This window comes from Pyricularia oryzae, chromosome 7 (genome assembly GCF_000002495.2).
Source record: "Pyricularia oryzae 70-15 chromosome 7, whole genome shotgun sequence".
Taxonomy (NCBI): Eukaryota; Fungi; Ascomycota; class Sordariomycetes; order Magnaporthales; family Pyriculariaceae; genus Pyricularia; species Pyricularia oryzae.
The window spans coordinates 1,919,681-1,932,884 of record NC_017854.1 but is presented as its reverse complement, the minus strand read 5'-3'; the positions used below and the strand labels follow the sequence as shown (position 1 = coordinate 1,932,884).

Genomic DNA, 13,204 nt, shown 5'->3' with positions numbered 1-13,204 from the left:
GAAATTCCACATTAGGCCTAGTCCGGTTGAATCTTGAAAAGTTAGCAGTCGAATAGGACTCTGTTTGATAGGGATGCAAAGTCTAATCTGTGACAAAAAGCTACGGGCACAGCCTCACCTTGAACCACCTCCAGAGTTAAAAAATCCACGCGGCTAATTCGTGATTGAAAATCTCTCCGCCTTGACCGACGTCCCACACAAAGGGCACAATTGTTACCCTTTCCGGCGGCCACGGTAACTTTCCCGAAAACAAGAAAAATAGTTTTTCTTCATAATAAAACAAACGACAGGGTAAAAAAGGACGGATTAATTCTGCACTGCACGAGCGATGCGCAGTTCAAGAGTGCGGGTCGTACCAGGCTCCTGCTGGCCCTGCAAGAAGCGCCGGGTCAAATGCGACCTCGCCAAGCCCGTGTGCCGTCGGTGTGCCGAAGACGGCGCCCAAGGCCAGGAGGATGTCCGCTGCGACTACAACACGCGCCTGATCCGCTGGAGCACGCGGCCACCCGTCCGCAGCAATAATCCTTCTCCCGCCACACCCCCCGCCGTCTGCTCCTCGGTAATCTTCAGCCCCGGCCTCGCAAACGACGGCGTGCTGTCGCAGGGCGAGAGGCGGGCCCTGCACTATTTTCACGCCCGCATCTGGCCGCTCCTGCAGTGTGCAGAGGCCCCCAGCTCACCGCCGCTGCCTTTTGCCCTCGAGAACCGCGTCGTGCTCCTCACCACCTGCGTCCTGGCCGATTCGCACCGACTGCTGCAGGAAGGCCAAGAGACAGAGGTGGTGAGGCGGGGTGGGTTGGGACCGAAACGTGCCGAATGTTTGGCCGAGATACGGTCCAGGGTCGATAGCTGTCTTTTCGACAAGAGGCCGCCCATGGTTCTTCTCTTTGCCGTCTTGTTACTCTACCTCCACGATGGCTTTATAGAGTTTGTCACCGGCTTTGTGTCTACGTCGAGTCATCACAAAGGCGTCATGGCTCTTGTTGGGCAAATGGGCGGCATTGAGCGCGTCCTGAAGCGGAGCGAGCCGTCATTACAAATGCTTCTTGCCGAGTTTGTGTCGGCCGACCTGACAACTTCTTTACTACACAGCCGCCCGCCCTCGTTTCCCGCCTCCGTCTGGGCCACTGTCGACGAGGGTGCCGTATGGTGGAATCGAGATCCGCTGCAGCGTGCGTCGCTCGCCAAGGTCTTTGGCGACATGAGCGCCATGTCTTTCTACCTCGAGAGCATACGGAGCGGGCAGGTCGAGATGTCGATGGACACGGTTCGCATGTTTGAACGGTCGTTTCTCCCCTCATATGCATCTCCGGCAATCAAGTTGGAGAAAACGTCTTCGAACCCTCCATCACCGACCAGCGACGACAAAAGCAACGTCATGACGACCAGGGACGACGTCACAGCTGTACACGCTTTTGCACTCATTCGCGCCTTTCAACACGCAGCACTCATCTTTTTATATCGGGCAATCTGCAGGCTGCCCATCAATCACCCACTGGTCCAGCAACACGTCCAGGCCGGAATACAATCCCTTTTAGAAATTGACCGCAAGTCCAAATCGCTTAACTGCATCATATTTCCACTATACGTTGTCGGCGCCCATGCAAAATTACCAGAGCATCGAGAGACGGTTCTTGATCTGGTCAACTTGTTGTACGAAAATATGCGCTTTGCCTCGGTCAGGGCCGTGATGAGGGAGCTCCAAAATGTATGGGGCTCCCACGTCCAGGACTTGACCTGGCAAGAGCTTTTTGGCGGATTGGACTCTAACGTGCTGGTTCTGTGAAGCCGAGTTTGAAAAGTCTGGGTATATCCCTGCCAAGAATCCGTTCAAGCAGCTGTTTACAACCTTTTGATGCATTAACCAGAGAAAATAATTGGCATGACTGCGGAGACCATGGCGATCGCGGCTCGTCGTTCAGCAAAGATATGTTGTATAAAAAGAAAGTGCACCCGACGACTGCGATGGTTACACCAACAAGCGCGACATCCACAAGTCTTACGCGTCTATCGCCTCGATTCGATCTAACTTGAAATTCTGTGAATGGGCAATCTAATTACCGGGTATGGACACTGCCTTAATATATAGCCTATCGAGGGGTGATTTGTCCAGACCCCACCTCTTTCACTTGCGGAGCCCTTTGATAGCAATATCGGAGGTGCAACCATCAGAGCTGCGCAATTGTATATCTTTGGCATTTTCGCCGAGAAACCCCCTAGTTCTGCCTAGGACATATTGCGACGGCCAGACACTGGCCCATCATTTGACGTTGTATTCCCCCACTCGCCGGGTGCTAATCAGATAGGGCACCTGATAAAGAACTCCTGGATGGAGCTGTGCACCCCGGGATTCGGTACAGCTCCGCTTCAACCTGGCAATCCTACCCCCACAATATTGATAAGATGCGCGAAGCGTCATTCAAACCTGCTTGCCAGAAATCTCGATGGTTGCTTGGAAAGTCATTCCCGACGATGAGTTTGACCTTGTCGCCATAAGTTTGTCTCAATCGATTCACCCCAGGGCCGGGCATTTACAAGAGCCACGATACAAACGAGGTTTCAAACCTCGTGTTTCATGCAGAAGACAACATCAGGGCACAACCTCAACCTCGGAGCGACAAGAAAAAATTGCGCCAAATCATAACACCCAACACCCCGTCCGGTAGCAACGCTTCACCTTTTCGATGCGCAGTCCCGATACCGAGTCGCATGGGAATCAGTCACCCGGTAATGCCCAAGCCGAGGACGATGTGCACTCACTCGCGGATATGGGTCACTCTCAGACCCTAAGTCGCAAGTTTAATAGCTTGAGCTTGTTCTTCCTGTCCTTCATCGTTCTTGGAACATGGAGCACAGCAGGCCAGTCTCTAAGCAGTGCACTCGGCAGTGGTGGGCCGGCGCTCATTCTTTGGGGTCTCGTTCTGGTGACCATATGCAATGTCTGTGTCGCCGTCTCCCTCGCCGAGCTCTGCAGCAGTATGCCGACAGCATTGGGACAAGCATACTGGGTTTCGCGCCTGTGGCCAGGTAAATGGGGACGGTTTACATCGTACCTTTGTGCCTGGATCAACACGTTTGGCTGGTGGACGTTATCGGCTTCGCAGTTGGCCTTTATGACCTCATTCCTTTTAAGCATGAAGGTCAATTACGACCCAGAGTGGGAAGGTGCTGAACTGGGGTGGGTCCAGTTCTTGCTCTACTTCGCCATGTCTATAGCTGGCACCCTGGCAAACATTGGCGCCGGGCGCCGCGACGCGATCCTCCCGTTCATCAACAACTTTGTGGGAGTTTGGTTCGTCGCGCTATTTTTCGTCTTCTCCCTTGCCTTGGTCATCTCGGTTGGCAAGTCGGAGTTGTTGTCGTTTCAGCCTGCTTCATTTGTCTTTGCCACATGGATTAACCAGGATGGCTGGAGCGACGGGGTAGCGTTCTTCCTTGGCCTGGTGCAAGCAGCCTTCAGCTTGACGGCGTTTGATGCGGCGGTGCACATGGCCGAAGAGATCCCAGCACCGCGCAAGAACGTACCCCGCATCCTGTGGTCCAGTGTGGTCTCGGGAGCCGTCACCGGATTCCTGTTCATGATAGTCTGCATGTATTGCATTCAGGATTTCGATACAGTCCTCAACGGGCCCACAGGCATTCCCTTTGTCGATCTACTGGTGCAAACCGTCGGACTGGACGGCGCGACGGCGCTCCTGGCCCTCTTCATCTTCAACGGCATTGGCATGGCATTCAGCATCATCACCAGCTCCTCGCGGCTCACTTGGGGTCTGGCACGCGATGGAGGCCTGCCGTGGGGCGAGTACTTTGGTCATGTGGACGAGACGTGGAGAGTGCCGGTGCGAGCTCTCTGGCTACAAGGCATTATTACCGGCCTGGTTGGTATTCTGTACACGTTCGCCAACACCGTGCTTCAGGCTATTGTCAGCGTCACCACCATCGCGCTCACCATCTCTTACGCGATCCCGATCGTGGTCCTACTCGGGGTCGGACGCGACAAGCTGCCGCCGGGTGGCGAGTTCCCACTTGGAAGGTTTGGGCCGGTCATCAACGTCATTTCATTGATCTACTGCTGCGTCACGACCGTCTTCTTCTTCTTCCCCGCCAGCCCGGACCCGACGGCAGAGGACATGAACTACGCCATCGCGGTTTTTGGGGTCATGATGGTGATTGCGCTCGTGCTCTGGGTGATCGAGGGAAGGCACAAGTATCTTCGTACGGGACACGCGGAGGAGCGGATGGAGCAGGCCCGCAGGCTCGAGGTGGAGGTTCTCAACGGGATTGGGAAGGAAGAGAGCGAGAAGGCCAACGGCAATGACGGCAAGGAAAATGGGGCGGCTTCGAAGTAGAGGGTTGAGACTTTGCTTTGGTGACATTGGAACGTATGTGTGTGTGCCTTGTTGTTGTTGCTGTTGTTCTTTTGTCCGAACGCATGTACATATTCTAGGGGCATTTGGCTCTACTAATTACCGTCGGCAGATGTTGTATGATGTTTTGCTCTGTTTCTTTTCCGCATGTTTTACGAGACTTTGTTTGTTCTATAGCGGAGTTTGTATACAGTGAGTTCAACCGAGATTCAGTGCCGCCAGCTCATGATACATGTTGACCTATCCCCCTGCGTCTAGTTGGCATGGTCTCATCGTTTTATTTGCGCTACTCGTTGGTGTAGAGAAGATAGCACTACTGACCGATTCCGATTACACAGTTTCAAGCCGATGACAAAATATATTACTTTCTTTGGTAATTATGTATCGTACGCGTCGGTCACGTTGCTTACCCAAAACTTCCCATGACTCGCCTATCTATATCGTCCGCTACTACCTTGCAAGCTTGGTACCTTTTTTTATGGCCCTTCTGGATCTTACTGGAAGCAGATCTAGGCCAAAACCAAGCTTGGTTGCTTCCTGGTGCATTGGGAGATGTTACTTCGTAAATTGTTTGCTTGGGTTTGTCTGATAGGCAGGGAGGTAGGATCGGGGGGTTTGACAAGCCCCACAAGTTTTTGGGGTGCCACCCTCTTCCCTCCATGTTTAGTTTGCAGGATGCTCCCGATGTCTTACGGTATGTGGTGTGGTCTGAAAACTTGCCGAAACCGGTAATTTCTCAGGGTCTTTTGGCTATCTCCGGTAGCGGTTTACTGGATGTGGATAGGGGGAACGTCATTTATCGATTGATTCTCTATAGTCTATACTATTCTAGACCTATGGGCGGGTGGGCTGTCAACTGTTGTTTTTTTTTGTTCTCCAGTTTAGTAATGCCCGCACCCAAACTTACGTTTACGTAGTAGATAGTTCTTGGCCAACCTTTTTTTTGAGCACTACAGCAATCTCGGCTAAACCCGTAAAAAAAAATGTACCTCGAATCGATATGGTACGATGCAGATATGCGCAGCAAAAGCCCCGCGACCAAACAGAACGCATCGAATACATACAAGCCTGAACCCACCAATGATAACAGGACAGAGCCCCGGCCGACTCGATGGGCGGGTTTTCTCGATCGGGGGTGTGGCCCCACAACACACTGTGAGAATGCGACGTTAGTTTTAGTTGTTGAAAGGGGACAGGATTTGGAGACTCGCACCTTGCATGGAGGTTGGTGGTTTCAATTCGCTGTAGTCAATCGGCAGTTGCGGGGGGAAATGGGGTTTGCTTTTTTTTACGAAGTAAGTACAATGCCAGGTCAATTTTTATTACTCCTCCGGCTAACAGTTCGGAGCCGGGAAATCGGGTTGACGATAAAGAGCACTTGAAATCGCTCTCCTTTTTTTCTTCTTTTTTGGATTCTACTCTTTAACTTCAAAAGCCATTCTGTTCCAGAAAGTATCATATTATACTGCACATAAACAGTTCAAGATCACATAAAAAAAGAGAGCCTCTCTTTATCCAACAACTATTTTGTTAGCTCAAACTACCCTCGTATGGCACAGTCTTTGAGCCCAGAAAACCACCAAAATGATTCCAGACACTTCATCTATAGCCGGTTATACAATTTTTCGGGAAGAGGCCAACGACGCCGCTCCAGACCTGACTAAGCAGGGTCCGGTTCATCCTCTCGGTGAGTTTTGACTTTCTTTTTTTTTCTCTGGTATCATTCTGTCTTGGGCAAAAGAAGACCAAAAACTAACACAGAACTGCTTTCTTCTGAGCCTGCAAATAATCAGACCCTCTCTCCGTCGAAGAGATACGTGCTGCAACCAAGATAATCCGTGATTATGCCACACCCAAGAATCTCAAGTTCAACTTCCTCTCGCTGCGCGAACCCGCCAAGGCCGAGTACCAGGCCTTCCGCGCCGGCCGCGGACCCCGTCCGGTCCGCCGCGCCTTCGGCGTCGTGCTGATCCGGGGCACGCCAGACTCGGCCGAGGTGCTGGTCAACCTGGACCGGCTTGCCGTCGAGACCTGGCAGCAAGTGCACGACATCGGCCCAATGCTGACGCTGGAGGACCTCGACATCTGTGAGCGCGTGGCCCGCGCCGACCCCAAGTTCCAGGAGGCCTGCCGCGAGGTCGGCATCACCGACATGGAAAAGGTGTTTGTCGACGGCTGGGCCATTGGCTTCGACCACCGCTGGGGCATGGACCGCCGCCTGCAGCAGGGGCTAGTCTACTACCGCAACACGCCCAACGACAATCAGTACGCCCACCCGCTCGACTTCTCCGTCGTCATCGACACCGAGAAGGAGATCGTGCTCGCCATCGACGTCCGCCACGTTAACGGCGAGCGCACCAAGCCGCCGCTGGCCGAGCACAACTACACCCCAGAGTTCCTCTCGGCCGGCTACCGCCACGACAGGCTGAAGCCGATCGATATCACCCAACCCGAGGGCGTCTCGTTCAGCATGCGCGGCAACGAGCTGTCGTGGGCCGGCTACAAGATGCACATCGGCTTCAACTACCGCGAGGGCATCGTCCTCTCCGACGTCAGGATCTTTGACGAGCACGAGCAGCGGGAGCGCACCCTCTTCAACCGCGTCAGCGTCGTCGAGATGGTCGTCCCCTACGGCAACCCCAGCCCGCCCCACCACAAGAAGCACGCCTTCGACGTGGGCGAGTACGGCTCGGGCTTCATGAGCAACTCGCTGTCGCTCGGCTGCGACTGCAAGGGCGCCATCCACTACCTGGACGCCGTCCTGGCCGTCAGCACCGGCGAGCCCGCCCTCATCAAGAACGCCATCTGCATCCACGAGGAGGACAACGGCCTCGCGTTCAAGCACACCGACTACCGCAGCGGCGAGGCCATCTCGGCTCGCGACCGCAAGCTCATCATCTCGCAGATCATCACCGCCGCAAACTACGACTACGCCTTTTACCACATCTTCAACCTCGACGGCACCTACAAGCTCGAGATGAAGCTGACGGGCATGCTCAACACGTACTGCCTGCACTCGTCTGAGACTGCCGCCCCCTACGGCACAGAGGTGGCGCGGGGAATCACTGCCCACAACCACCAGCACATCTTCTCCCTCCGCATCGACCCGGAAATCGACGGGCCCAACAACTCGGTGGTGCAGAACGACGCCGTCCCGTCCGAGGCACCGCTCGGCTCGGCCGAGAACCTCTACGGCAACGGCTTCTACTGCAAAAAGACGCCCCTCCTCACCGCCAAGGCCGGCGCCGCCGACTACTGCCACGAGACGAGCCGGTCCTGGGACATCACCAACCCCAGCAAGCTGAACCCGTCGACAGGCAAACCCATCGCCTACAAGATCCTCAACTCGTCGTCGCCCCGCATCCTCGCCAAGCCGGGCAGCATGGTGTGGAAGCGCGCGGCGTTTGCGCAGCACGCGCTGTGGGTCGTGCCCTACGAGGACTGGCGCATCTTCCCGGCCGGCGACTACGTGCCGCAGTCGCAGGGCCAGCTGGGCCACCCGTACAACCCGACCGTGGCCGACTGGGCCGCGCGCGACGGCCCCATCGCCGACACCGACATTGTCTGCTACATCCAGTTCGGCCTCACCCACTTCCCCCGCACCGAGGACTTCCCCGTCATGCCCGCCGAGCCCGTCAGCGTCACGCTGCGCGCCTCGAATTTCTTCGTCAAGAACCCCGCCCTCTGGCTGCCCCCGGCCCAGCTCGGCGGCGGCGACAAGACGTCGCGCAATGCGTTTGGCAAGGAGGCGCAGGTGCCTGCCAAGTCTTGCTGCCAGGCTCCTGCTCTCAAGGGCAAGTTGTGATGCGCCCGTCCGTCTTGTGTTATTGTTTTTTTTTTTTTTGTTTTTGGCATGACTGCATAGATTTGAGCATTTAAATCGATCTGCCGGTGTTCCCCGCGTGGTTAATTTTGCATATTGCATTGTCTTTTAGACGGCGGCTTGCGTATGACATTTTTGGAGTATCTTGCATCACTCCGTCTATGATTGATGACGAAGTCTGGTTATTCAGAGGGAATTTCCCGTAATGACTTGAGCCTGTTTTGGTAGTATAGTATGTACAGCCATTTGACTCCTTATAAAGTTGCTTTTAAATCTTGCTCTGACAACTGCGTTTTATGAAAGTGAGCGATTCTTTGTACAAGTACAATGCGTTTGCCCAATAGTTTTCCGGATACTTATTGTTACACACACATACACTTGGACCAAAAATTATATTATCCAACAAAGAATAAAAAAACATAACACTGGAAGTATAGAACACTGAAACCAAAGCTTACCAACAAACAAACGACCAACCCCATAAATCCAAAAATCCAAAGCCTGTGGCTGTTTGCACCCGAGCTAGCGCCAAGCATGACATAGGAAATTATCCAAGACCATTATCCATCCAAACTAGTACCTTTGAATATTGTTTGTAATCTTTGCCCCCTTTCACCGCATCACCTTGTCAATCTTGACAAGCAGCTTGCCCTCTGTCCGCTCGCCCCGAGGACCCATCAGCTCCACGAACCTGTAGCCCCTCTGTAGCCGGTCGAGCCTGTAGCATGCCCACGAGGACAGCTCCCCATCGTCCTCGACCTTGATCTTGACGAAGCTGAAGCGCTCCATGACGTTGGTCACATCCTTGAAGCAGACCGACTTGCCCTCGTGACCCCAGTCCGGGTTGCTCGTCTCCCGGCTCGGGAGATGATGCTTGATGGGGTCCTGGCCCTCCACGCAGAGGCTGATACTGATCGATGGGTCGAACGAGCTCACAGTCTCGTGAGTGGTCGGTCGTATGTTTTGTCCCGCAAACGCTGTTATCCTCAGCAGCTCGACCGTCTTGGGCCCGAAAGAGTCGTCGGGGAGCCCGCGCATCGCCGCCGGCTTGAGCGCCCACCCAGCCTGGTCCGCAAACATGGCATGGTTGATCATCATCTCGCCGTCCAGCGTCTGCCAGTTCATGGCGACCATTTGCACACCGCGCCGCCAACAAAACGCCGGATCCATGTTGCCGCTGTCAACGCGTGACACTGGGTCAGGGTAAGCTCGCATCAGGAACGACTTGTTATGCGACTTCATGCCCTCGGGGTCCTCCTTGGCCCAGCGCTGGATGCTGCCCTCGCTCAAACTGAATATATGGGACGGTGATTTGGCCACCCGGGTGCTGAAGCCCCCAAAGTGCTTGCTGTGCGTATATACTGCCAGCTTGCTGAGGCGCGGCGAGATCTTGGGTCGGTTCGGGTTCCCGCTTGCCTCCTCGTCCGAGCTGGTGCCCGGCACAGAGCCTCTGATGAGTGCCGTGAGTGGTATGCCCAGCGAGTCGGCGGTGCCGTTTGAGTTGGCAACGACCGAGGCCTTCTTCACCTTGATAAGTATCTTGTCCTGGAGCTCCTCCAAAGTCGGAAGTCGTAATCTGGGATCACAGCCAAAAATTTGCTCCTGCAAAAGGAGGTCTCCCCATTCCTGTTGCATAATTTCCACCATGAGATCTTGCTGTTGCGCGTCCGCGTGCACCTCTAGGCTGATGATAATGGGCAGGTGATTTGTGACAAAGGCGGTTTTGCCTATCGTCCGACACACTTCCCGGAAGCCAACATAGTTGCTCAAAGTCCAATCCCTCTGCGCGTAAGTATGCGCGTGCATAACGACGGGTTCCATGGATGGGTTTGCCAGCGACCGTGACCGCCTGCGAGCATGAGTCTCGGGGACGTGTTTTTCATCTGCATCATCCACAGCAGTGTTGGAGCCCGTCGTGAACGTCGTGTCGCTGTTCCTCGTGGACGGTACTTCTAGGTTGTTGCTATTTCGGCGGTCGCAAGGTGGGACTTTGAGTGTCTTGGCGGTCGTCGTCTGAGAACTAGAGTACGACTTGCCCGTTAAAACTTGCTTCAGAGAGTCGAGTCGCTCTTCGAACGCGCTTGTTATCGATGAGGCTGACAGGTGTCTCTTGTGGCCCGGCCGCGGCGACTTGGACCTGCTTGGAGTTCGCAAGCCTAACGCGTATTCGGGGCTGTTCCACACGTCGATCTCGATACAGCGGCAATCCTGTTCAAGTGCCTATGGTTTGTGCAACGTTTATGTCAGCAGTGTTTCAGTGGGACAACATCTTGTGCTCCAGAAAACTTGAGGGTCAGCATAGTTCCCTTACCGTTTTGTATGCCTCGACCGAACTGACCGATGTCAGCTGGTTTCCAAGGAGATACGTGTTGTGACTACTGCTGATAAAGTAGTGGCTAATAGGCTTAGACAGGTCCTTCTGCGCCGAGTCGATCTTGGTCTGCGGCTTCATTCGATACACGTACGACCACGTCTCGAAGAATTCGTGCAGAGTATACATCTCCTTCTCCAGGGGCTTCGTCACAACGTCCCCTTGGACATCCTCTAGAAAAGCCTGGAACCTCTCCCTGCTCAAAGTCACCGCGCCCGGCCCGCACAGGTTCTTGAATATCCTAACAATGTGGTTCTCGAATCCGGGGCAGATGGTCATGTTGCTGTCGACGGCGCTGTCAATGTGGTCGGTGGCTTGCGGCCTGTGAAATCCGCCCTGGGTCGGGACCATCAGGGTGGTCATGTTGACAAGCCGGCGCAGCGCGCCGCCGGCGTCCTGGTGGCGACCAAACGTCGGCATGTTGTAGCGCACGGAGGTCTGGTCGGAGGCGACCTTGGAGGCCTTTCGGCAGGGCAACTGGGGGGGCGCGTGTGGGGTAAGCGATTTGGCTTCTGTATCAGGGCTTGTGCTAATCGAGGTCGGCGAGCGCGCTGCTCATATTGTATAGCGGTGCGATTGAATGTATAACATTCGAGATCCTTGGTGGATCGGATGGCAGAAGGGGTTCGTCGCATCTTTTGACAGGAAAAAAAGAGAGGAAAATGTAGGGAGCACACACCCAGAATCGGGTGGGCAGGCTGAACTTACAGAGAAGCACATTGTTCAATCAAGGTGGGACGAAGCCCAGAGCCGAGACTACCAGAAGCTGTAGTGGATGCTCTCTTGGCGGCGACAGTCAGATCAGGGCATGCAGGCGGCGACAGGGGGGTTAATCGCGTGCAGGTTGTCGGTTTGGGGGCGGGGGAGGCCCCGCTACAATTGGGAAGAGAAATCGGGCTGGTCGATTGAAGGGGGACCTCGTGAATGCACAAGATTCAATAGGGGTTTTTTTATTTGAGGAACTTTTCCCTCTTTGTGTCTTTCCTGCCCCAGTGTGTAGGTAGGTAATTACAATTACCTAATGTCGGTCGGTTTTCAACCGCGCGAAAGGGTGTCAGCAGTCAGGGATGCGCTGTTGGAATGTTCCATGCTTTTACTGCCGCCTAGTAAGACAGACAAGCAGCTCAGGTTCAGCTGGGTTCTCGCTTGCCGCGCATTTAATATGGATGGTCCTGGTACCTAGGTAGGTACCTAGTTGCTAGGTAAGGCTCTCCATAATATTGCTTGTTTGAACCCTGTGGATAATGTAAAAGGAATACCAAGGTCAGAGATCATTAGTCCAGGTACTAAGATCAAGCACGATTATTCTAGTGTTGTTTCCGATGAGAATTGCGCGGCCGCCTAGAATGGATTCGGTAAGACTAATCCATCATTCTTCATGCTAGTCTCCCAAGTCTCTTGTACTTCATTCCGTGTATGCGGGTATCACGATGCGTTTACTTATACGGAGTATTATCAAGAACGAAATCGACCCATACGCAGGTGTTTTCACAGGCCCGCGATCGTCCTCGTCCTGCCAAGTCGCGGTCGAGGCTGTGTCTTACAGGGCTGGGGTGGGATCGTCCCGTTCTCGGGATGCGTGTACCGCGCCTCGTCAGGCCCAGACCTTCTACCAGTGGTATTAATCCTTAAGCCACAATCAACAAAGAGATGATGCATGGGATTGGGGAAGCATGCGAGACATGGAGGAAGCGTGGATTGTGTTCAACCATTTGAAATTAGTTTTGACCAAAAAGCAACAGACAAAGATCAACTGGGCAATTCCGACGGGGCTTGCTCTGAATGCAACTTCCCGTCACTTTTCTCCAATAACGTAGGTGCAGCCAGCCTTGCCGACCCAGACTTCATGCAATCGACCAGCGTCGACATCGATCCGACTGCCCACGCCAAAAGTCTCTTTGGTGGGATTCTCATCCTCGGGATAAGTGATGGTGAGCTCGCCATCGAGGATGAGATGGGTGGTGAGGCCGTTGTGGGTATGTGGGGTGTAGTGTGCATTTCTGGTTGGCATGTCAATACTGCGGCAATGGATGATGGATGCATGAACCAACCCTTGGATACTTCATTAAAGTTGAAGGGCGGAACAGTTGAATTGAGACATACGGTCCATCCGTCCAGGTAAATACGTGGGGGAATCCCCAAGACTTTACTTTGGCTTCTTCTTCGCGTCGCGACATGATTGTATCCATACGATTGGTTATTCAAGTAGACGATGTTGATGAATGCGATAGCCGAAAGATTTGTCTCACTTGCAAGATGAATTCAAATTGGACGAGGTAGGATTGGAAGCGATGACGCTGTTGACGGCTATATGTGGGGTGGGGTATTAAAGAACCCAGATCCACCAGTCACGAACTGGGTGGGTAGAGGGTGGGGCCGCAGGCAACGATAATCCAGGTTCAATGTTGATTTGACATTTGAAGTCAATTCCATGTTTACTTCGTATTTATCTGTTCGGGTTTTTCTCGGGACCCCTTAACAAGCAGCCACTTTTTTTCTTCCTTCCTTGTGGCCTAGGTCGTGTCTAGCTTCACCAGTGACAAGGTAAACAGCTTGCTGACCAAGCTTGCGCTGTCATTTTTATATATATTATTTTTTTAGATGGCCATGAACTGCCCGAGCTTGATGACCGGAAAGTGCGTC

At 53.8% G+C, this 13,204-nt stretch overlaps 5 protein-coding genes across 5 annotated transcripts; 3 read left to right on the top strand and 2 right to left on the bottom strand.

Annotated features, from left to right (window-relative positions):
* Nucleotides 1-328: 328 nt before the first annotated feature.
* Nucleotides 329-1,786, top strand: MGG_15021 (uncharacterized protein; the record flags this gene model as incomplete). Its single annotated transcript, XM_003721044.1, has 1 exon — nucleotides 329-1,786. One exon carries the CDS (start codon nucleotides 329-331, stop codon nucleotides 1,784-1,786), a length of 1,458 nt encoding a protein of 485 aa, XP_003721092.1.
* Nucleotides 1,787-2,684: 898 nt separating this feature from the next.
* On the top strand, nucleotides 2,685-4,349 carry MGG_15020 (amino acid permease; the record flags this gene model as incomplete). Its single annotated transcript, XM_003721043.1, has 1 exon — nucleotides 2,685-4,349. One exon carries the CDS (start codon nucleotides 2,685-2,687, stop codon nucleotides 4,347-4,349), a length of 1,665 nt encoding a protein of 554 aa, XP_003721091.1.
* A 1,180-nt stretch (nucleotides 4,350-5,529) lies between these two features.
* MGG_15019 (peroxisomal copper amine oxidase) lies at nucleotides 5,530-8,498 on the top strand. Its single transcript, XM_003721042.1, has 2 exons — nucleotides 5,530-6,054; nucleotides 6,161-8,498. The coding sequence occupies exons 1-2, from the start codon at nucleotides 5,952-5,954 to the stop codon at nucleotides 8,170-8,172; spliced, it is 2,115 nt and encodes a 704-aa protein (XP_003721090.1). The 5' UTR covers nucleotides 5,530-5,951; the 3' UTR covers nucleotides 8,173-8,498.
* MGG_15018 (1-phosphatidylinositol-4,5-bisphosphate phosphodiesterase 1) lies at nucleotides 8,369-11,580 on the bottom strand. Its single transcript, XM_003721041.1, has 2 exons — nucleotides 10,502-11,580; nucleotides 8,369-10,410 (listed from the first exon to the last, which is right to left on the bottom strand). The coding sequence occupies exons 1-2, from the start codon at nucleotides 10,979-10,981 to the stop codon at nucleotides 8,803-8,805; spliced, it is 2,088 nt and encodes a 695-aa protein (XP_003721089.1). The 5' UTR covers nucleotides 10,982-11,580; the 3' UTR covers nucleotides 8,369-8,802.
* A 588-nt stretch (nucleotides 11,581-12,168) lies between these two features.
* MGG_15017 (uncharacterized protein) lies at nucleotides 12,169-12,823 on the bottom strand. The gene is made up of 2 exons (XM_003721040.1): nucleotides 12,665-12,823; nucleotides 12,169-12,561 (listed from the first exon to the last, which is right to left on the bottom strand). The coding sequence occupies exons 1-2, from the start codon at nucleotides 12,748-12,750 to the stop codon at nucleotides 12,357-12,359; spliced, it is 291 nt and encodes a 96-aa protein (XP_003721088.1). The 5' UTR covers nucleotides 12,751-12,823; the 3' UTR covers nucleotides 12,169-12,356.
* Between the last annotated feature and the right edge of the window lie 381 nt (nucleotides 12,824-13,204).